Consider the following 21984-nt stretch of genomic DNA (forward strand, 5'->3'; position numbering starts at 1 on the left):
TGACGATACGTACATATATATATACATATATATATATACATATATAATATAAAAAGTCGGTAGAGTATAATCGCGCGCAGAGAGATCATATACGTCGACATTGTCGAGAGTGCCGAGAAGAATTTCGTTTACCTGGACCAACCAGCTGTTCGCATTCCACGGCGAAAGCAGCACGAGAAGAGGCGAACAGGACGACGGAAAGGACTGTGTGCAGTGCAGACATGTGGCTGAAAAGCGTGCTACTGTGAGTACCCGACAATAATCCTTCGTACCTCGGACGCTCGTCTGCCAGTGAGAGAGAAATCTCAGTGACGGGCGCATGTGGACATTAAATGCTCGTGAAATTAAATCTTGTCTATGTCGTAAATGTTCATTAAAAGTCCCCACGATTATTCGAGAATCCAGAGAGAGAGAGAGAGAGAGAGGGAGAGAGGAAGAAATTATCTGGGATCGCTGATTTTGACGAACGATTAGACGTTCGGATCTGACACGGCTTGTTCGTTCGCATTGCGATTCGCATCGAAGCTCCTTTCTACATTCGCTAGAAATGTTAATTGAGTTAGTCAATACTTCACCGCGCATATCTCCGATGCGATCTACGAGCTACGCATCGCGCTCCTCCGCAACAGTTCCTGTTTACTTCCTACATAGATTACTGTTCAACGTTTTAATTTTACACTCGTTCTCTTCTCGTTGTGCTTTGATTTTGCATCATAATTTCGCTACGATATTTTTTTTTTTTTACGATATGAAAGTAAACCCGTTCGCTCGAAACTAATCGGGCCGGTGAATAGCCGTTTTCGACTTCGTTATATTTTGCTTTAACTTTCTATTTCTTTGTCTGTTTTTTTATAATTTTATTTTATGTTTTATACCAAACTGAGGATCGAACAGCCACGTTTAATATTGAGTATGAAATCTGTGTTTGAGTCCTGAACACTTCCCGTTTTAAGTAACCGTTAAACATTCATGTTCATGTAATACCTTCAATTGCTATCGAGATCGTAACAAAGTAGGTCATTACAGCATGCGTTCTTATGATGTTCCGTAAGCAGAACGCACATTGCAGCTAGTTCCGCCTCGGGAAACGTACAAAGAAGCAAAAAAATGATATGTCGTGTAATTTCCGTTACCTTCTCGGCCCCGTTTTTTACGATATAATGGTCATTCTAATTTTGCAGAATGCGATCATAATATATCGGGTAGATTGGCCTCGATATTTTTTTAATTGCGCTTAATCTCCCCCATGTCGGGTGCGCGGCGATATTAAGGCGAATAGTGAAAACGATCTTCTCCGAGTCAATTATTATAAGATCATCTCGTTAACGATTATAAATGACTTTCGGCTATCCAAAAGAAAGCATATTTTCATGGTCAAGAGACATTACGCTCCTGAATTACGTAGCGAAAGGCGCGCGCAATCGGCAACTCATTCTTTTAGATACGCCGATTATTCGCGGTTTCATTGAGGAAGATATGTACTTATGATTTATTCGAGAGAAACCTGCACAAACACTGTCCTCGATTTTAAAATGTCGATCGAGAATAGAAATCAGTATAACCTGGCTCTAAACTTACGATAATTTGATCACCGTGCGCATTGTTATGTACACGCAGCGAATATTTCCCCAGGAAATATATTAAAAACATTACATGAAATCAATAATAATAATTGAAGTATAATAAGTACAAATATATCTTCGAAATAGAGACTTTGAAACAAGGATATCGCAAAGTAAAATAAGCACTTGACGGACGGACGATAAACGATGTGCGCTACGGATGCTCGTTACTTTCGAGTTTGGCGAGAGCGTCGCAAATACACGAATTTGCGGCGCTTCTCTCGATTAAGCGCATCATTAGTCATTAGTTTTGATTTCACGGTGGCGTCTGTGATAACCCTGCAAAGGAAAGCTACATATTTATGTACAATGCACGGTAATGAAAAGACGTATTCTCGATAATATATATGTTTTGCTGAACAATTGCATGCATAGAATAAGTAAAATGTCACGTATTTTTACATAGTGAATACGTTATTATACATAATACAAAACATCAGGCGAAACGACTAGATTCGATAGAAAGTTTAACGGACTATATATCAACGAGTCTTTGAACACTTCGTTATTTGCGTTGCGATTTTACGATAACAAAGATGTCACAATAACGATGCGTTCACCCAAGAAAACCTGCACTGAGAGAAATTATGCCAAATATTTTTCTCTCAGTGTGACTTCACACCTGCTCACATGTATATGGTGCTAAAAAACATTAGATTCTCGAGTGATGAAATAAAATTATTGCTCACATTCTCGTGCAATAAATCTACTTGTAATAAATAAGAACGCGGGAGCAACTGACGGGATATTTTGATATTGTTGAACCTTTACGTTTTTCTTTTCAGCGAACTTAGTGTGAATTCAGTTCGCAAACAATCGTGTTTTGCACAGACGGCATAAAAAAATATTTACGACTTGGTAATAGGCTTTTGCAGGATACGATGTGTTGTGACTTACGTAATGCCAGTGTCTCGTGCCACTGGAGATACCTACGTATGCTTATGCAGATACGCCTGTAAGCGAGAACCGCTTTCTCCATATGGTTTCACGATAAATTCCGGCATTAAGCGTACGTTTGCCGTCTAAGATTGAGTTACGGGATGCGCTGTTACACCTCTCGCTCTCGAAATTTAATGACCGCGGTTCACACCTTCCTCCGCCGCCAGTCGTGAAATTCTCACCGGTGTCGCGAGGAAAGTATGGCGACTCGAAAATTCGGAAAGATTTCGACTCAGCGCAAACACGAGGAACCGCAACGAATATTTTTTTACTATGCGAGATGATTTTAGAGATAAAGTAAAGTGAAACGAGGGTAATGTGAAAAATTTGAAGAATTATACGTACAAAGTTGTCTTTCTCGCGCGGAAAAAAGTTTCGTTGAATTTATCAGACAGTGAACGGACCAAAACAGCATTTTGGCCGAAGAAAACAAAATTTCTGGTTGTAAGATCCAAATTTGGATTATAAGAACCAGAAATTCTGTTTTCTTTTATCAAAACGCGTATTGGTCTATTCACCGTCCGGTAAATTCAATCAAACTTCTTTTCCCATGCGATATCCTCGTTGAGAAAAAGTCGATTTCGCTCAAAGAAAATTCACAGGTGAAAGGTAGCTTGTTAGTCTGTACGTATTAATATGTACATTTGCGTTTCTAATCTCACAGAAGGCTGAAATTTCGAACAGCTGCGCCGATGGACTTTAACCGAGTAAACACCAACGAACATCACAAGCGGTGAAAAGTACCGTAAACGAGCTTAAACGCCGGTCAAGTACGGGCATTCGCCATTCCTATATTTGACTCGATCGCGACTGTGTGGGGGAGGAGGGAACGAACGTGTCTTATAATTCGTTCTACTTTATTTGCAAATGTATTCCGGTTGTAGTAGTAAGTTATTCCTGTACCGGAAGACCGCTCGAACGGAACGGTCTGTCGGCTGCGCATTCAGCGGCGGTTTCCCGTAAATGTCGCGTTCCCCTTTCATCGATTAGTAGCAAATTAACGTCGGAATATTGAGCTCTATCCGGAGCGTAAAACCGAAGCGTCCGGCACGATCGAAAGACGAGAATTACCGTGAAAAAAAGGAAAAAGGTAGGAATCAGGCGCGATGAAAAAAAAAGATACGATGCGTCGACCGGCGCGAAACTTTCGTGCGATTTTCGAAAGAACCTCGACAACTACCGACAACCTGACCTGCGCTTTTCTAACGTAAGAAAAGACAATGTAGCGAAGCGAATTAAAGAAAACGCTGATGGCGTAAAGCCACGCTAAAAACAGAATCGGTAAGACTCGCGCTCTAACAGTGACGCGTCGAAAATACACGTTTGACATTTCGTCAGAGAGACACCGCTTACACGAAATACCAGTCCCACGATCACGCAACGCCCTTGCATTTTGCCGAGAAAAAAGAAGCCCTGGAGCCCCCGTTCGTATCCATTTCAGAAGCGGCTCTCCTTCGTCCACGGGGTAAATTGGTCGTAACCGATCGTCCTTGCGTACGCAACGTCGCGTACTCGGGATTATCGTTGCCTCTCGCAATTCTTTTTCCGACAGAAGAAACTGGTTGAAATATATATTATACTAAAAAGTAGGAGCATTTTAAAAGTGCGTAACGATGTTATATGTCGCGATGGTTGGACTGTTAACGCGGCAAAAGTTCGTCAACTCCAAAGGTATGCAAGTCCTCTGCAAAAATTACCAATTTCGACAACCTTGAGAAAAATGGGAACGAGGTCGCGCTGGCCATTCGAAGGCTCGTTGATAAACGAGGCCTTGACATTTTTTTCCAAATTTAATTATATCCGATGAATTTCCATTGAATGTAGAAAACCGTTTCTTCCCGCTCTTGCGAATTATTGTGCGTCAAATTATCTTTCGTTTCGCGTCTAAGTGAATAAATCGAAAATTTTTATTTTCCCTTTGGATTTGTTACAAATAATAACTGAGCAACTCTATATTTTTTATACATTAAAATGTCTTGGATTCACGTTTTCCCGAATCTTCCTCGTGGCTGACATGTGGGTTTTATGTCGTTGCGGGTGAACTTTAATTTTCGCACGATAGGTGTGAAGAATTGAATGCGGTTCAGTCGGGAGAATCAGGCGAATCAGATGCAGCCTGCTCGACTCGACGACCAGATGTGAACTTTCACCACGTCAAGACTTGCATTAGCTGTACACGCGTTCTGTCGTCGTTTACACTTCGCCTCCTTGCATCTCCCAGACGCCTTTATCACTTTCGCTGATGCGTCGTTATGTCGCGCGATGACTCGATAACTCTCCCTCTCTCTCTCCCCCCTCTCTCTCTTTCTATCGCACTTTTTTTGCGTGTATTTGCACATTATATACACTGGTCATTTACATTCCCAAGCAACACGAAAGTGTAGCCTTAATTATTTTAAGGAAGGTACGCGTAGAGCTTTAATGAATACACGCTACACTCTATAACACTCTAAGATAATAGAATAATTAACTAATTATACTCGTAAGCATTTTTGCTTCTAGTGAAATTTCACAGTTACGTTTCATTTCATATAGAAGTTAAAATTTATACAACAAATAAGTTAAAGTTATCATCTTAAGAAGAAAGAAATGACACTTTGTCAAACATGTTTTTCGTTCGTCATAAATTATATTATTGTACAGTGTTACGATAGATAACTTTCTTTTTTACATTATATTTTACAGAATATGTGGTGTCATAGCGTGTGCGCTGACTGACAGCTCGACGGATATCAAACAGATATCCGGTGACAATTTGGCTCGAGCGAAGAATGTAGCGGCCACAACTTACCAACCACCTCGAGCCATCTCGATCGAAGGTAAACGTTGTATATTATAATATAAAAAAAATATATAAAACCCGTGAAGTAGTCCATTATTTCGGTTAGCGCGAGATAAATTAATTTAACGTTAAAGAATTCTCATAGGAGCGCTTGAATTTTTATAAATCTTAAGAATTTCCGGCAATCGACTGAGAATCCTTGAATTTTAAAGAGTTTCTGAAGTTCTTATCAGTCGAAGGTGAGCCGTGACTTTCAATGAATTTTTGGAGTTCATGACAATCGAGAGCGAGAGACCTTGAATTTTAAGAGGTTTGTCAAATTTTGCTCAATCAAATGAGAAAGGTACCATGAATTTGCATGAATTTCTAGAATTCGTGTCGTCACACAAACTGCCAGAAAATGTAGCGAGACCATCGGAGGACGATGATTACGAGGACGACGATTACATCGAAGAGAAGAAAGTCGCGCTTAAGGACAACAAGCACTCGAAGAAAGTCATCCCAAAGTTCGAGAACGTCGACAAGAAGCCGGCCGTCCTCGAGCCCGTCAGACGTTTAGACTCGTCCGAGGAGGACGACTTGGAGAGTCTCGCCGCTAAAAGACAAGCACGAGTGGAGCTCGAAAATTTCAGCGACACCGGGAAGGTCTTGCAAGAGGAAAGAATGAGAAGAGTTGATTCTAGGAGACCGCGCCTAAGCGAACAGGACGAGGTTATTCCGGGAGTTTACGTCAGGTGAGATGTTCGCCTAGTTTGTCCAATCGCGGAAATATTCCTAAATGAGGGGGACACAGATTGAAGCATTTCTCAACGATCCATCGATATACGATTAGCTGACATTCCGGTCGGGATAATATTGACTTTAATCGTTAATTTAGTGAAAATATAATGCGTTAATTATCTGAATTTTGTCGAGAGATAACATCTTTCTTTCCATAAGTCGCAAATGTATATATCTTTAATTAACATGAAAATTTTGCAAGTCTTTTACTCGAGTAAAAATACTCATCGTCGTTTGGGTGTCTTCAGCGCCGAGTATCCAACAACGATGCTGCCGGTTCTGACAACTCCGCGCGAAGCACGTGGCAATTCCTACGATTTCGTCCCCGTAAATATTATTCGCGAAGATAATAAGGATGGTTTCGCGCGTTTCTCTGACGCAAACTTTGGCGACTTGAGTGATGTCAGCTTGGTGCCAGCTGGTACAAATTCTCGTATTCAGGTATGTTATGAATATTGCGAGTTATTATTACATATATTGTTATTGTGAAGTTTTATTATCTGTATCATTTATATATATGGATACATTATTTCAAATATAATTATTGACGGAGCTATTTATATTGTATTAAATATAACTCTATAATTCTTGATTCTGTTACATCTGCAATAGGTGAAGAAGGGGCCGAACGGCAAGGACTACGAATACGAGTATGTTTATTATTACTACGACGAGGAGGATGAGAGTAAAGCGGGTACAGCTGGTTCAGCTGTGACGAATTCTTACGACCTTCCTTCCAGAACAACCTCCGCACCCAGGAGAAGCGGTACCGCTGGCAACAGGAGTAAGTACAACGCTGTGGAGAGGTCAAGCACCGTCGAGCCTAGCAACAACGAAGTCATACCGAACAGAAATGGTAACAGGGGTAGGCAACTCGTCGAGACCGAAGACCTCTCCGAGGAGAGACTGCCAGCGAATACTCGCTTCCCACCTAGGTGAGTCTTGATCGCTCACGAAGTGATCGGACGGTTTGCGAGTTTCAGTTAGCCAATAGCCATGTTGCTTGTTGAACAGATCGCGATCGAATCACAACACAGGCACAACGGAACCCTCGCGGGCGCGCGGCAACCGACCACGGCCGAGTCTAGACCTGGTTGATTCGAGCAGCTTCCGGACTCACGAGGGTCCCGAGTTCCCGCAAACCTTGCCGAAAGGGCCGGTCAGGTTTCTCGGAGTTACCCCTAACGAGGATAACGAGGAAAAACCGCTGATCAGAAGCCGCGGTAGACCACAGAGGGTTCAAGAACCAGCTCCCGTTGAAGAAACGGTGGACGACACGCCGACGCCTACTACTATTAGTAGAAGACGACCGACCTCCACCGTAGCGCCCGAGGTATAATTAACTGAACTGTGTTGAAATACGTAGTAAAAATGCACGTGCATTTATGTAAACTGCAAAATTATTAAAATTATTTAAAACATATCTCGGAATAAAGTCAAATTTCGAAAAGTGCGTTGAAACGGTAACATGAATTTGAGTTCAAGAGTGTCCTGTTGTTAATATCTAATTAATTTTAATAAACGGCAAAAATGCATATTATGATTGGGAACTGTTAAAATAATTTCAAGTGTAACTCGAAAAAAAAAATTAAATGTCGAAAGAAATATGTTGAAGCGGTATAACTGGATTTCCAGACTGAAGTGGAACTGAGCAGAGGTCAACCGGTGCGCTCCAACGAGGAGGACGACGAAGAGGAGACCGTCGCGCCGGAGAAGTCCGGCATCAAGCGAATATCGTTAGAAGACAAGGCGCAGGATTCCAGCGAAACGGAGTCCTCGCCGATCTCCTCTAGCACCGGCGCCGACACCACGGACGATCCAACGACGGAATACCCGTCGGCGATGGACAAGGTCGCCCTGGACCTCTACGCATTCTTGCAGCAGGGTCAAAGTAACCTGATAGATCCGTCCAGCAGCGAAGTTGGTGAGACAGGAGACAATACGACGCTTCCCGACGAGGAGATCACGACCGACGACGCGGCAGTGACGACGACGGAACCCGCTGCGACTACGATCGCCGCGGAATCCACGAGCACCACGACGACGACCACCACCACCACCACCACTACCACGACCGAGCCGACGACCACAACTACCACGACGACCACGGAGCCACCAACTACCACGACTCAAGCTCCCGCTGGAAGAGGGAAATTCCGACGACCTGGAATAGGCGGCCCGGCTGTCTCCAGGAATCGGTAAGTTCCTGTGAATTTAACCGTTGCCCCAAAAATCGGACCTCCTTGCTCCTAAATGATCCTCATACGGATCGTTTCATTCGCTGCAAAGCATTCGAAGGTAGATCAACTTAAGACGATCTTAAATATAAGATCCGACTGTGAATGCCGGGTCAAAATTAGTCGCCATTCGTTGCTCTTAGTTTCAAGTCCAACGGTGCCAGCACGACCACCGAGGCGGCCGCCTCGGAACCGACTCCGAGAACCCGGACGCGTTTCTCCGGTAACGGCTCCAACGGCGGCGGTGGTTTCAAACGACCGCGGCCGGCCGGCGGCCACAAACCCGTCGAGGAAGACACCGTGCAGAAGGAGACGTCCAACACGGCGAACGCGGAGAAAGCGTCCGCCGGTCGCGGCAGGTTCCGCGCGCCCGTCGGAGGCAGGACCGCCGTCTCAACGACGACGTCGCCGCCGTCAAACGGCGCCTCAGCGACGTCAGCCCGGCCGACCTTCAACAAGCTAAACATCAACCGCAGACGCGGACGACCCACAACAGCCACGCCGGCGGGCGAGGAGAACCAGGAAGCGACACACTCCGAAAGCAGCCAGACCGTCGCCCAGACTGCGCCGGAAACCGCGACGAGCGTCGCCCCGAAGCCCGCCGTAAGAGCGAGACTCCCTGGTGCCGGGCCTGCCATCAGACCTGCGATCAGACCGGGCGCCAGGGTCAACCTGAGGCAGAAACCGGGGCAGACCACGACGACCACGACGACGCTCGCGCCTGAAGCCGCCGACGCGTCCGTCGAGGAGCCGGCCGGGGAGGGCACCGAGGAGGAAACCCACGAGGTTGGTGTAGCTACGTTTAAAATGTTACAGTATTTAATTTAACATTCAGACTGCCCCGATTTTTTGTTCAATTTCTTTAGTTAAGAAAGTGTTAATCTCTCATCTGACATAAAAATTGACATAAAAAAGCATCTTTTAACGTAGCATATAAAGATATTCTCGATAAAGGAGAAACACGAGCGAAGTAAGTGTGCGCATTTGAATTACGTGAACTGTAATTATCTATGATATTAATTACCATAATAACTAGGCATATAGATATCTATCAATTTTATTTTACAATACTTTCTGCTAATCGCACATGTTACGAAACACCGATGTGTATCGTAACACGTTACTCTACGCAATATTTATCCGCCGGAACACAAGAGAACTTTCTATTATGCTAACGAACATTCAAAATGCCGACGATCTAATTTATCCGACCGCCCAACAATTTTAGCTTTCCCCTGGAAATGGCGCGCAAATGGCGCGCCGTGGAATTCAATTGTCCCAAGTTGAATCTATTATCATTGTTCGTCGCGTACATTCCGATCAAGCCGATGTTCAAAAGTTTAATAGCGAGATAATAAAAATCTGCGTGTCAACCGTGATTAATCTCGCTACGTCTGAGTCGCGCATTACATATTCAAATGATCTATTATGTAAATTGCTATACCGATTGTTTATTGCGTAATGTGCGCACAATAAAGATTCAATTCTCCTCCGACGCATTTCGTTGAAGCTCCGGAAACTACAAGACGTGAAGTATGATCAAATTCTTCCGCGTGTCATCGTAGTTTCCTTCATTTCATCTTTATTCTTCTCATTCTGCCCTCATTCATGAAAGTCGTCATTCACCAAATATACCTGTTATTAAATGCGATACCTGAGAAATCGTATGAATATCACTTGACGTGCGATTTCACGTGCCAATGATACGATCGATTCTAAAATTCCGCCTCGAATATGTGCGCGCATACGTATCTTCGGCTGCAGACTTCGCGAGATTAGGTACGAGGACGCGCTGCAGTGATGTCACTCGATAAAGTTCTCTCCCGGGTTTTACTTTCACTGGATGGCCTTTCAAAATGTCATCGATGAGCCGGCGGGAGACGGTGCGCGACCGCTTTTCATCTTTCGACTTTACGACCTCTCGGTCGTCGTGAGTTACGGATGCTGAACGTATCGTCGATAAACACGTGAGATCGGGCAAAGAGAGAGAGAGAGAGAAAGAGAAATATAAATATTTTATGTACTGAATTAAGAGGAGACTATGTTGAAAAATAAATTTCATTTTGTTAAAAAAATTACCATTTTCTCGGTCAGGCCGGAAACTTTTCAATTGACTCTCGTATTTACTTGATCCGAGTAAAATACTTGTTGAACGGAACATTGGAATAATTATTTACATAATCGTTTTTCCCTTCCAGCGAACTGAAAGATGTCTTCGTTCAGGTATTTTGCATGCACGCTTACGTCTCTAACCATCTTTCATTCCGTAGGCACCAGCGGAAACCAGCCCGCCGCCGGCGCGCGCTACCTCGGCGAACCCCCTGAACAAGCTTCGCAACCGCAACCGACTGCAGGTGCATCCGAAGGCGACGACGAAGACGCCGGCGTTACCGCCGGCGATTCGAAGATCGCCGCTGTTGCCGCGACGCAAGGTGACCGAGGCGCCGGTAGCGCAGTCGAGCCAAGAGGACGTCGCCTCTGAGGAAGAGGCCACTTCCGACGAGGCGGAGCCGACCGAAGCGGTCTCCGCCGAGACTAGCACGGCGGCCAGCACGAAGCACGAAGAGACGCGTGGCCTGAGCGGTCTCCTGGCTCCTCGACGCAGGATACCGGTGCGACGTCCGGGTCAGATAGTCGCACGGGAATGAAGAACAACGCACAATCGCGTTCTGGACGAGCCCAGATGCCTAGACGAGTCTAGAGTCCGAGGGTCCGGGCGATTCCAGCGGCAGCCGAGATGCGAGGGTGAACGGAGAAAGGAATTAGCTTCCATAGTTTAAAACCAACCGTCCGCATAATATATCCGAGATTTACTTACTAGACTTAGTTTTTAGCCGTGGGAGCTAATTCTCCATGACTGTAGTCGTACACGAAGAGAAAGAAACGAACTAACTCTCAAACTGAAAACTAAGTTCGGCAATTGAATTTCAGTTGCATTTTACGGACAGTTTTTAACTGTGGGAGGTCATCCTTTCTCCCCGTTTAGGGGAGAATCCTATCCTATTGCTGCTTAGAGACGCAACAGACACCGGATATCATCTCGCAGAGAGAAACAGGCCCCTGCCGCGCGTTCTCTCTTATAATATTCTTTTCCCATGTCTTTCCTCAGTGACCCCAGATTAGCATTTTGCGCAATATAACGAAAAGGCGGATGTACATAATGTTGTTTGCAAGGATAGCTCATTCCGAAAGATTACGTTTGCAATGGTACTTTGATCGCATTTGAAACGGCGTGATTGAGCCACACGATGATATCACGACGGATTAGCATTTAGGATGATATATTATATGTGGTAATAGCAAACTGAGACGAAAGGATATTTCCGAAAGATTCTCAGGATATCTCGCGTCTCGCACGAAGCGTCCTCGAAATATTTCTGAAATATTCTCAGAATACTTTAACGAAACCTCTAGCGCCCATTTAACTGTCGACGACATCGGGCTTATAATCATCACTGGGCTTTACGCATAAGCAAGAGTAACGGACGAACACGATATATCTAAATCAGTGTTTTTCAATCAATATTTCGATGTTCCGTAAAATATGTCGGCAGGAGGAATAGATTTTTCTCTAATTTTGTAGTTACACATGTCAATGGAAATTTCTGCATGTACTCTGTTTTAATTATAAATGCAGGTTAATGACCAATTTTAATTAATGACCGATAGAAACGCATATAATATATACATAAATAAATACGAATTTACACATGTTCTGTTGATTTCACAACACGTCAAACTGCTTCGTCGTTTGGTTTACCGTTGATCGAGGAAGAATGTTGAAAGGCACCGATACCAATTATTTTCCGATTAGACAGAGTGACGGTCATTTATTTCTTTCCTTTGACGTTTACTTATGTAGATTAAAACTAAATTAGAATGTAACGTTTACTTAAATTAAAATATCATTCACGAAAAGTGGTAGTTTAGGTCACCTATATACGGATTACGCGTAAATATTCGACGTTGATACGATCGCCTTATCCTGTCAACTCGGCCATTGCGTTCGATACGTTCGATCCGCAATTACAACATCAAGCTACATAAATGCTTCTCAACGTCACAATTAGGGTTACTTATACGATTTTCAATTCATCTTACACACTGCGTCCGCGCACACCTATGCAAGTAAGGCTGGAAATTGTAGCAAACCTTAGGGGATAAATTTTAAGGCATGTGTGACGCCTGGTGTACCGCTTGCAAATATGACAATTGCGATGACAATTCGATAATCCGCAATATAGATGCGCGTGTCCGATCCAGGTGTCTCGGTATACTGCGATTATTGTAACTATATCGTCTATTTAATTCGGGGAGTTTTATTTAATAATTAGCGCTTGCGACGTTCTATCGAAATATTATCCTTAACGTGATCTATGCATATCTGTGTATCCACATACGTAATGTTATCTGTATTTTCCTCCCGACACCGGACTATTCTTAGGACTACTATTGCGTGCGCGATGCGTATGAATACTTTTGTAATTACAATATTCCAAGATACACTGTAAATATTGCAATTAAATGTATGTAAAACTAAATCGCGTTGCATTTTCCTGAAAAATTTCCGAAGAAAAAAGTACGACGAAATTTATTTACAACTCGCTCAGATTTCTTTTGAAATCGCATGTTTGATAAAAACAAAGGAAAGAGAGAAAAGAACTATAAGTTTAAACGGTAGAAAGAAAATTCAATTTTCATACTTATAAAATCGATATTTTCCACTATTCAAAAATAAAAAAATCGTTCTTAAATCTTAGCTAAATAGATTGGAAATATTCGAGACAACGTATATCATTTATATATATAGGGAATCCCGGTATTTGTGCTGTGTGAGATATCATGACATTTGTCCATCTGAAATCGCATAGTATTAAAAATAAAAATACACATACACGATGCCAAATTTAATTTAGGAACTACAAATTTTTTAGATAACCAAACAAAAAATTCCTTAAAAAATATTAAATAAATAATAATAGTTTTCTGCATTATCAACCGTTGTCAGTAATGTAGAAAATCAGCTGTCTTGTGAAATCGTGGGAAGAACGTAAATTTATAAATATATATATTTTTTATCATAAGACAACAAAACATACGTATTTGTAAAATGTCGAGATAATTATAAATTGACATATTAAAAGAAATTAATTAATTCGAATTAAATTAAAATTAATCAAAACTAAGAAATTTCTTTTAAACTCGTCTTCTTATACATCTCTTTCTTTCTCCAAGATCCTAACATACGTCTATGCTTTTTTTTAAACGTAAAAAATACGACTAAACGAACAAATTTAAATTACATAAACCGAGCGTCCCTTTATGCGATCGCTTCTTCCTATTAATAGAAAAATCGTTCAAGAAAAACTAACTCTCGGCCAATCACAATCGAGAACTATCAAGAACTTAAGACTATTGTTACACTGAAATTCTCGACCGTGATTGGCAGGTTCTCTTATGCTCAAGTCTTATTACTAATAATATAATCTTTCTGTGCGCCATGAACTTTACCCTCTCTCGCTAATGACGACTGCTGTCCTCTTGCGGGAGCGCGCAGAAGGAACTCGTTGGCAAAGATGGTGAAACGTGGGGAGCCAGTCGTGTGCTTTTAACGTCCCGATGTCTAAATTTTCAGTGAGCAACAGCTCGTACATCGGTGAACATGTTAACGGGTAATTGTTCCTCGTGATTGACAAATAGGAATAACAAGCGCTCGTCGATTTATCGTGGCGGATCACACGGAGGTGTCCCGTGAAATGAGAAGGTAAGAAAACAAGGCGGGACGCGCTTTGTTTATGGAGATCAGCTGTGCTCCAAAACACTCGGGCTTACCCTTCCTGTTCCGTCGCGATCAGCGGCCGACTCTGCTATTTTCGTCTGGTAAAGGTCAGCCGAATACAGGGACAAAGCGACGACGAGCGTTGCAACCTACGATGGCGCGTCGCGTCACGCGCTGTCGTTCATTCAGAGAATCCGATGGTACATCGTGTCCTTCGAAAAAAAAAGGAAGCAGAATGAAGATTCGTATCATGCTCTAACCGACAATTTCGATGAACTCGCAACCTAGGTCAACGTTTTCCCGCGCTCTGGACAAAATTCAATAAACACGTGTTTCTCGTCCGACGAGGATTCTTCTTGTCGCATTTCGCGTTTGTCAATTGTGTTACTTTCGTATGTGTGCGTGTGCGCGCGTATGTGTGCGTGTGTGTGCACGAAGATTGGTAAATTTTGTAATGCGCCATGGACTTGAACTTGTGTACTGCGAGTGCTTTAAATTGTTACGTTTCTAGCGAACTGTAGGAGCATGCAACACGTTTACTGCTGAGTATCACGAGAAAGAGATGGAAATACAGGAGAAGTGCACTGCTTATTAATATATGTCACTGCAAGAAAATTGTGCTCAAGGATAAATGTGCAATTCGATGAGCGATCGATTGGGCAATCGGCAAAGTTAATCCCATGATCAAGTCCGGAGGAATATAAAGGAAAAATTTCCCCCAATGAACAATAGTGTACATTCTGGACATGTTTCAAGAAACGGCAGGAATCGTGGTGTTTTTGGTTTATCGTGACTCGACAATGGAAACCTGTGTTGTTTCAAAAGATATGAGTCATTCTTCATATAGTATCAGTTCATTGTTGTTATCTGTGTGTCGTGATAAAACTTGCCCCTCGCAAACCATCTAGGAATCTCTATTGAAGCATTCAGTAGTCTTTTGTGAAAATATAAGAGACTTTCTCCGATTAATTCCAGTATAATTATTTATTAAGATTTTCAATGCGCGATCAGAAACCGCCAACTTATAGCATATCTTGATTTAGCGACCGCATTCTAGATGCTTGCAGAGCAACTATCAACCGATAGCTGAAAAAAGTTAATGACATGAAAGGATGAAACGAGATACTGTTATTACCTGTGTGGAGCCAAATCGACGAGCGCAAACGGTAGGTTCTGATCAAGCATGACATGTCACCACTATTGTGATCCGTTTCTAGTGACATTTCTTTGTCAGAGTACATTACAATATACTCAGGATATGAATATTTTTATTACACATTACTTCGAACTATGTATATGTGAGATCACAGACAAAATATGGTGAAAATATGGTGAAAAACTACATGTTTATATCCAGACAAAATATGGTGAAAAACTACATGTTTATACCCAGATTATGCATGAAAAACAATGATACACTTCATCACTCCACATACGTTTTCTTGGTTCTGTTTACATTATGTTATCAGTATACATTATGCTTGATCCCATTGAATCTGAATTCTATTGAACCTATATTCAAATACTATCATCTACATGTATATTTATATTTTATTTGATATACTTGTGTGTGTGTGTGTGATTGTCTGATATATTTGGTACACAGCACGTTTGTTTTTAAAGATGCAATAATTCATCACACTCATCAGTGATATAGAATTGAACGCGACTCAATCTAATTTGCATTTACAGATGACAACGGTACTGGACTGTAGTTACCAACGTATGGATCCTTATGGGAGACACGAGGGGGACGCCGATGATGAGGACGAACGTGAGGAGACACCTCAGGACATGATAATCCACATGGTGGAGGGAAATAAAGCACGATGGAATCACATTGAAGATCTGGATTCATTCTTCACGCGAATGTACCATTATCATCAGAAGCACGGCTTCGCCTGCATGATGCTCCAGGAAATTTCCGAATTAACACGATTCATATTTGTAGTCGCATTCTCGACTTTTCTCGTCCACTGCGTGGATTACTCCGTATTGTTCAAGTACGTCGCCTCATCGTTGTTCATCGTTTCACTGCCTTGCGCCGCGAAGGATTCCTTTGAAAACGATCTTCTAACTGCTTTTATATGCATTTTCAGAGATAGAATTACTAATAGCACCTCGTCGAAAACCACGATAGCGGACGCCATACTGTCCTCGAGCGAATGCACGGCGTCGATGCATCTAGGCACTTGGATTTGCATTCTGGTCGCGGCGATGTTCTGGATCCTGCGTTTCTTCATATTCCTCTACCACTTAACGCAGTTTTGGGACATGAAGCAGTTCTTCAACACAGAGCTCAAAATCGATGATAGAGATCTGGACAATCTAACCTGGCACGAAGTGCAGAAGAGAGTGATTGAGGTACAAAAGGTTCAGGAGATGTGTATCCACAAGAAGGATCTTACAGAATTAGATATATACCACAGGATATTAAGATTTAAGAATTACATGGTAGCTATGATCAACAAATCCATCTTACCTGTACGGTTGAAAGTCCCCATTATAGGAGATATTATTTTTATGACACGAGGATTGAAGTACAATATGGAATTATTGTTGTTTTGTAAGTATCCTCGCATGCCTCTCAGCGATGTTAAATAAGATTCCGCCCCCACCGCGTGTGTACATTAATCGTTCGCATCGCAGGGGGCCCATGGTCACCGTTCGAAAACAATTGGCACCTGAAGGAAGATTACAAGAAGCTAAACAAGAGGCAGGAACTCGCGCGGCTACTGTCCAAGCACATCCTATGGGTCGGTGTCACGAATTTCCTCTTGAGCCCCCTCATTCTCTTATGGCAGATTCTTTATTCATTCTTTAATTATGGCGAGGTGAGTAATCGCAGTGCGAATAGACGGTGTGCATACGCACTGACGAACGAAAGTCCTCTCGACAGCTCATCAAAAGGGAACCGGGTACTTTGGGCACTAGGACGTGGTCCTTGTACGGTCGTCTGTATCTGCGTCACTTCAACGAGCTCGATCACGAGTTGAACGCCCGTCTGAATCGCGCATACCGTCCCGCCTCCAAGTACATGAGCAGCTTCACGTCGCCGATAATGACGGTGTTCGCGAAGAACGTTGTGTTCATCGCCGGTAGCGTGCTGATGGTACTGGTGTCCCTAACGTTATACAACGACGTTGTTCTGACGGTGGAGCACATTATCACGACCATAACTATCTTGGGCGGATTGGTGGCATGCGCGAGAACGTTCATACCGGACGAGAACCTGGTCTGGTGTCCGGAGACGCTGTTAACCGCCGTCCTCGCGCACACACATTACAGGCCGGATAGTTGGAGAGGCTACGCTCACACGCAGAGCACCAGGTCGCAAATGGCGCAATTGTTTCAGTACCGTGCGGTGCACCTGCTGGAGGAACTGCTGTCCCCGCTGTTGACGCCGTACATTCTGTGCTTCCATATGAGACACCGGGCGTTGGAGATCGTAGACTTCTATCGTAACTTCACTATCGAGGTCGCCGGGGTCGGCGATGTCTGCAGCTTCGCCCAGATGGACGTGCGAAGGCACGGCAATCCCATGTGGCAGACCGTGGCGCACAGTCCTACGGTCTCGCCGCTGCCCACGGAGGACCGTAGCGCGGGCTACGACAATCGGTACTGCGTCGATCCCGAGAAACTTCACGTGCCGATGTCCAATCACTACACCCAGGCCGAGGACGGCAAGACCGAGCTCTCCCTCATACACTTCACGCTCACTAATCCGGAGTGGAAGCCGCCGAGTTACGCGGAGAACTTCGTCGCTGCTCTGAAGGAGAGGGCCAAGAAGGAAGTGAACGCGGTGCCTGACAACAATCCTCTGATAGCCAGCTTGAATAGCTTGTCCGGTCTGGGACCTGGTGTAAGTGTTCCGCTTATTTCCGCAGTAAGTCCGAGGTATCCGTTCGTTTCTCAGAAAACGCAATCCGGGGTATAATTGAGCGATTCCGAGCGGAAACCCATTAGCTGGGCTCAGCGAAATTCGTGAATCCGATTGGCGTAAGATTAACACCAGCGTTCTCTTGCAGTACAACAACATTGTGTCGAGTATCATGCGCAGTACGACGATAAATCAAGCGAGCGTACCGAGTATGAGCAATATCTTCGCCAATCAGCCGGGTACGTCCGGCGGATCGGTGGGCGTCGATCAGTCGCTGAGTACCAGATCTGATATTCTCTCGTGTGTGGTGCATCACGGCTTGAGGAGGGCGGAAGGACCGCTGCACAACGAGAGGGGATTCCTGTACGGCTTGCAACAGGTAATATCGAATCAATCTCTGGGTGCTTCGGTGTTCGAGCCCGGCCATGAAGTGTCCACGGATCTGTCCGTGCCGACGGAATTAACCGCCGCCGACATGTCATTGTCTACATTGTACCTGCACGAGCTTCATCACAGACAAGTAAGTAAATCCGCGATCTTCGCGCTCTTCGCGGGCTGACGACGGGTGGGCGACTAGTGAGCGATTTCGGGAAGAATGCTCGGATATGTCAAGGTAGAATCGTTCGGCTTCCAGGTAAGAAGACGCGGTTACCAGGAAATTGCAACGAGAAACATATGGCCACGCAGCCCGGCGCAGGAATTAGCGACGCTTCCCGAGGTCCGACAGGAGAGGATACCGTTGTTGTCGCATCAAGATTCTTCTCTTAGAAGGAACCAAGAGTCCTAACGTCGTCACGGCTGAAAGTTCGTTTAGATAGAATCCAAAATGGTTCGCGTAGTGATCATCATTTCGGAATAAAACATTTTCATCTTTTATCAACGACAAATCCATGGTTTATTTTAATAACAACTAAATAGTCGCCCGAGCGTAAAGTCGTCCCAGTGTTCTCGGCATTATAGATGTTACTACGTCGAAATATTTAATATTACACACAAACACACACACACACAGAGAGAGAGAGAGAAAGAGAGAGAGAGAGAGAGAGAGAGAGAGAGAGAGAACGCATATTTCTGTTTTCTCTCGTTTTCTCCACGTGTGGCCAACGATCTAATAACGCCTATTTCTAACATCAAAGGCCTACCTGAAAGCTTACATTTTGTACGTAAAGTATCCACACTTAACGTTACTTGCATTTTATGTTTCAATATAATCGCGCAGGCTCTACACACGCGCGACTATTCGATTTACCTCAACGAGGTACGTTGTACAACAAATGCCGCATATGTCAAAAAAGAAGGGGAAGTAACGTCAAATTAATATATTCCAAATGTACATGAGTTGGATGTGTGCAAAACTAGTATAATTTTTTGATAAAGTCGAGAGGAGGCAGACACAAAAAGATATTTTTACGTTCTCAACAGAGACATCGAGTTTAAAGAGTATTTGTACATTCTACCTTTTTCAGAATAAAAACTTATATGAAGGAGAAAAATGTTACTACTGCGCATTTCTTCATAATATATTAAATTATTAATATATAACGCATATATATATATATATATATATATATACACATATATATATATTAAATTCAAATAATTTAATATATTATGAAAAAAAATATATATAATATATATTATGTAACATATATTAATATTCGTGGACGAGATGATGTGTACAAATACTTTTTCTCTTACCGATTATACATTTTAATCACCTTCCAATGCCACGATTCTCTAGTCATACGAAATTACTATCGCGCCGTAGTGTACTTGTCTCTTTAGATAATGTGGTTCTATTTATTTTTAACGTTTTACTTCTACTTTTAGCTACTTTATATATACGACGGCGGCTGAACTTTGATGGCTAGGGTAATCCGTAGGATTGTACATAAGATCGCGATATTTTCATTAATACCGCGATGAAAAATTAACGTTTGAGGGACGAGGAGCAGCATCCTTGTCCTTCAGCGTACCGCAGGTTGTCAAGTACGAAGTAGACCTAAGACAAATTTAGATTAATCTCCACTCATTCTTCAGTTTACGTACGAATTTTTAGTAACTTAACACGAAATCGATGATTTTACGATGAATTAACGTGTTACGCAATTAATATTAAAGAAGAAACAATGCGTTTTGCTAAATCTTATATCAATGTGTGATTCTCGTGACGCGGGAAATTAGTGCTGTAAGGGGCATCTGTAATTATCATTATGATGCAAATAAATACATTTCATAATAAAGCGATCTCTCTATTTAGATCAAACTCACTCGCGCAGTCCGTCGATTGTATCTCGACAAAATCGTCGGGCTTCAAGCAATATCAATAGAAACTTCACCGAATCGGTTTTTTCTTTTCTTTCTTTTTGTCAAATGTATATTTATGTTCGTTTTATTTGTAGTACTTAGAGAAAGGATCCAGGAGTATCGACACTTGATGTGATGCTTTCGAACGTATCCACAATTATTATCCATGTGGCGAGTTTTTGTTTTATAACAATCGAGGGTAGCAGAAATGCGAGAAAATACACTATCGGCAAATGTACGGGAAACATGAACGCTTACCGAGAAATAGAGATTGTATCGTCATCTGCCAAGTTGGTGGATGCTTCTAAATACAACTTACGATGTAATCGCAACATCAGCGAAAAAATGACGAAGAAGGACTTCATCTACGACATTCGTACACCTGTGCAGACTATGAGAAAGGTAATTTTTGACACGGATTCATGAGAGGCTCATTCTCCAACAGAAAAATTCCAAATCGTTTAAATATTAATACTCTCGTATCGAATAATATCGAAAGTTCCCGAATATTTTCGCGCCAATTCGCGGACCCTTAATTGCTATACTTCGACGCGTCAGAATGAAATGAAATAAAATGAAATGAATAAAAAATAAGCCACTTGTAGTTCGAGGTGCAAAGACGACCGATCATATTGCCGATACAATTGCGGCGAAAACAGAACATTGATTCTAAAATGCCGCAATACACCGTTATTCCCGAAAAAACGGAGCATGATGGTGATGGCGACGCGACTGTCGTAAGTAGAGAAATTATTTATAAGACAAATTTCCGGAAAACAACTGGAATTATATTGTATAGTTGTAAAGATATATAAGTGCCGTAAAAAAAAAAAAAAATATATAAATATATATAATTATTATATTATTTTCTATTATATATTATTATTTATTATTTTGAATACTTTTACACATATAGATTGCTGAGCAGCGCATTTTAGGGTACAAATGCAATTATTGCCAGGAGTCAATTGCCACTCTATTGTCTCTGTCAACTCATGTTAAATTCCACTGTCTGAAACATTGTAAAATATGTTATTGGATTCTATGTAAAAATGAAACAATGGAACAACATATAGCCAATCACCATCGCATGAGATAAGAAATTACAACTTATAATTCTTAATTGAGATTTAAGAATGTTGTTTCTATATTTCAAAATTATCTCTATGTTTAAATTTATTATATTTACTTTTAAGTTCAGAATTAAATCCACGCAAAAAAAAATAAAATAATAAAAGCTCTACTATTCTTTATCGTGAACTAAAGTTCATGAATGAGAGTGTAGACGAATGGAAATAATAAAACATTATTCCTCGCCCAAGCAAATTTTATTTATTCAAATTTATAAATTTGCGAAATAGTTATAAAAATATTTGAAGTTAAAACTATAAGGCTTACATAATTAATTATAAATATTCTTATTTTATGATTTTTATCATCACAATTACTTTTTTAGGATTTTAGGATTGTTATCATCACAAAACATTTTAATAATATATTGACTTCGTTAGAAAGGTATGCGAATGACTATATCGACAATTACCAACTGGAGGCGCGTGCCTTTGGGCAGGCAAGTCGTCGTAACGAGTCGTATGTTGATTCAACACCCTGTACATGATTTCTCCGAGCAGGATTGTCAGAAACCAAATTACCAAAAC

At 42.3% G+C, this 21984-nt stretch overlaps 3 protein-coding genes across 5 annotated transcripts; all 3 read left to right on the forward strand.

Moving 5' to 3' along the window:
• Nucleotides 1–207: 207 nt before the first annotated feature.
• LOC106741791 (mucin-5AC) lies at nucleotides 208–11008 on the forward strand. The gene is made up of 9 exons (XM_014614108.1): nucleotides 208–244; nucleotides 5247–5380; nucleotides 5714–6077; nucleotides 6372–6564; nucleotides 6736–7058; nucleotides 7138–7456; nucleotides 7759–8321; nucleotides 8504–9146; nucleotides 10631–11008. Exons 1-9 carry the CDS (start codon nucleotides 222–224, stop codon nucleotides 11006–11008), a joined length of 2940 nt encoding a protein of 979 aa, XP_014469594.1. The 5' UTR covers nucleotides 208–221.
• A 2923-nt stretch (nucleotides 11009–13931) lies between these two features.
• On the forward strand, nucleotides 13932–18906 carry LOC106741847 (autophagy-related protein 9A). Of its 3 annotated transcripts, none has more exons than XM_014614235.1 (8): nucleotides 13932–14124; nucleotides 15197–15305; nucleotides 15832–16142; nucleotides 16239–16705; nucleotides 16789–16973; nucleotides 17039–18001; nucleotides 18168–18539; nucleotides 18654–18906. In XM_014614235.1, the coding sequence occupies exons 2-8, from the start codon at nucleotides 15252–15254 to the stop codon at nucleotides 18804–18806; spliced, it is 2505 nt and encodes an 834-aa protein (XP_014469721.1). In that variant the 5' UTR covers nucleotides 13932–14124; nucleotides 15197–15251; the 3' UTR covers nucleotides 18807–18906. The 3 variants fall into 3 exon arrangements, with proteins under 3 accessions (XP_014469721.1, XP_014469720.1, XP_014469719.1); XM_014614234.1 differs by having other exon boundaries at nucleotides 14651–15305; nucleotides 18654–18806; XM_014614233.1 differs by lacking the exon at nucleotides 13932–14124 and adding an exon at nucleotides 14143–14581 and having other exon boundaries at nucleotides 14651–15305; nucleotides 18654–18806.
• Nucleotides 18907–20572: 1666 nt separating this feature from the next.
• On the forward strand, nucleotides 20573–21425 carry LOC106741792. Its single transcript, XM_014614109.1, has 3 exons — nucleotides 20573–20728; nucleotides 20932–21063; nucleotides 21243–21425. Exons 1-3 carry the CDS (start codon nucleotides 20573–20575, stop codon nucleotides 21423–21425), a joined length of 471 nt encoding a protein of 156 aa, XP_014469595.1.
• Nucleotides 21426–21984: the final 559 nt, after the last annotated feature.

This window comes from Dinoponera quadriceps, unplaced genomic scaffold (genome assembly GCF_001313825.1).
Source record: "Dinoponera quadriceps isolate SergipeBrazil2010 unplaced genomic scaffold, ASM131382v1 scaffold533, whole genome shotgun sequence".
Lineage (NCBI taxonomy): Eukaryota > Metazoa > Arthropoda > Insecta > Hymenoptera > Formicidae > Dinoponera > Dinoponera quadriceps.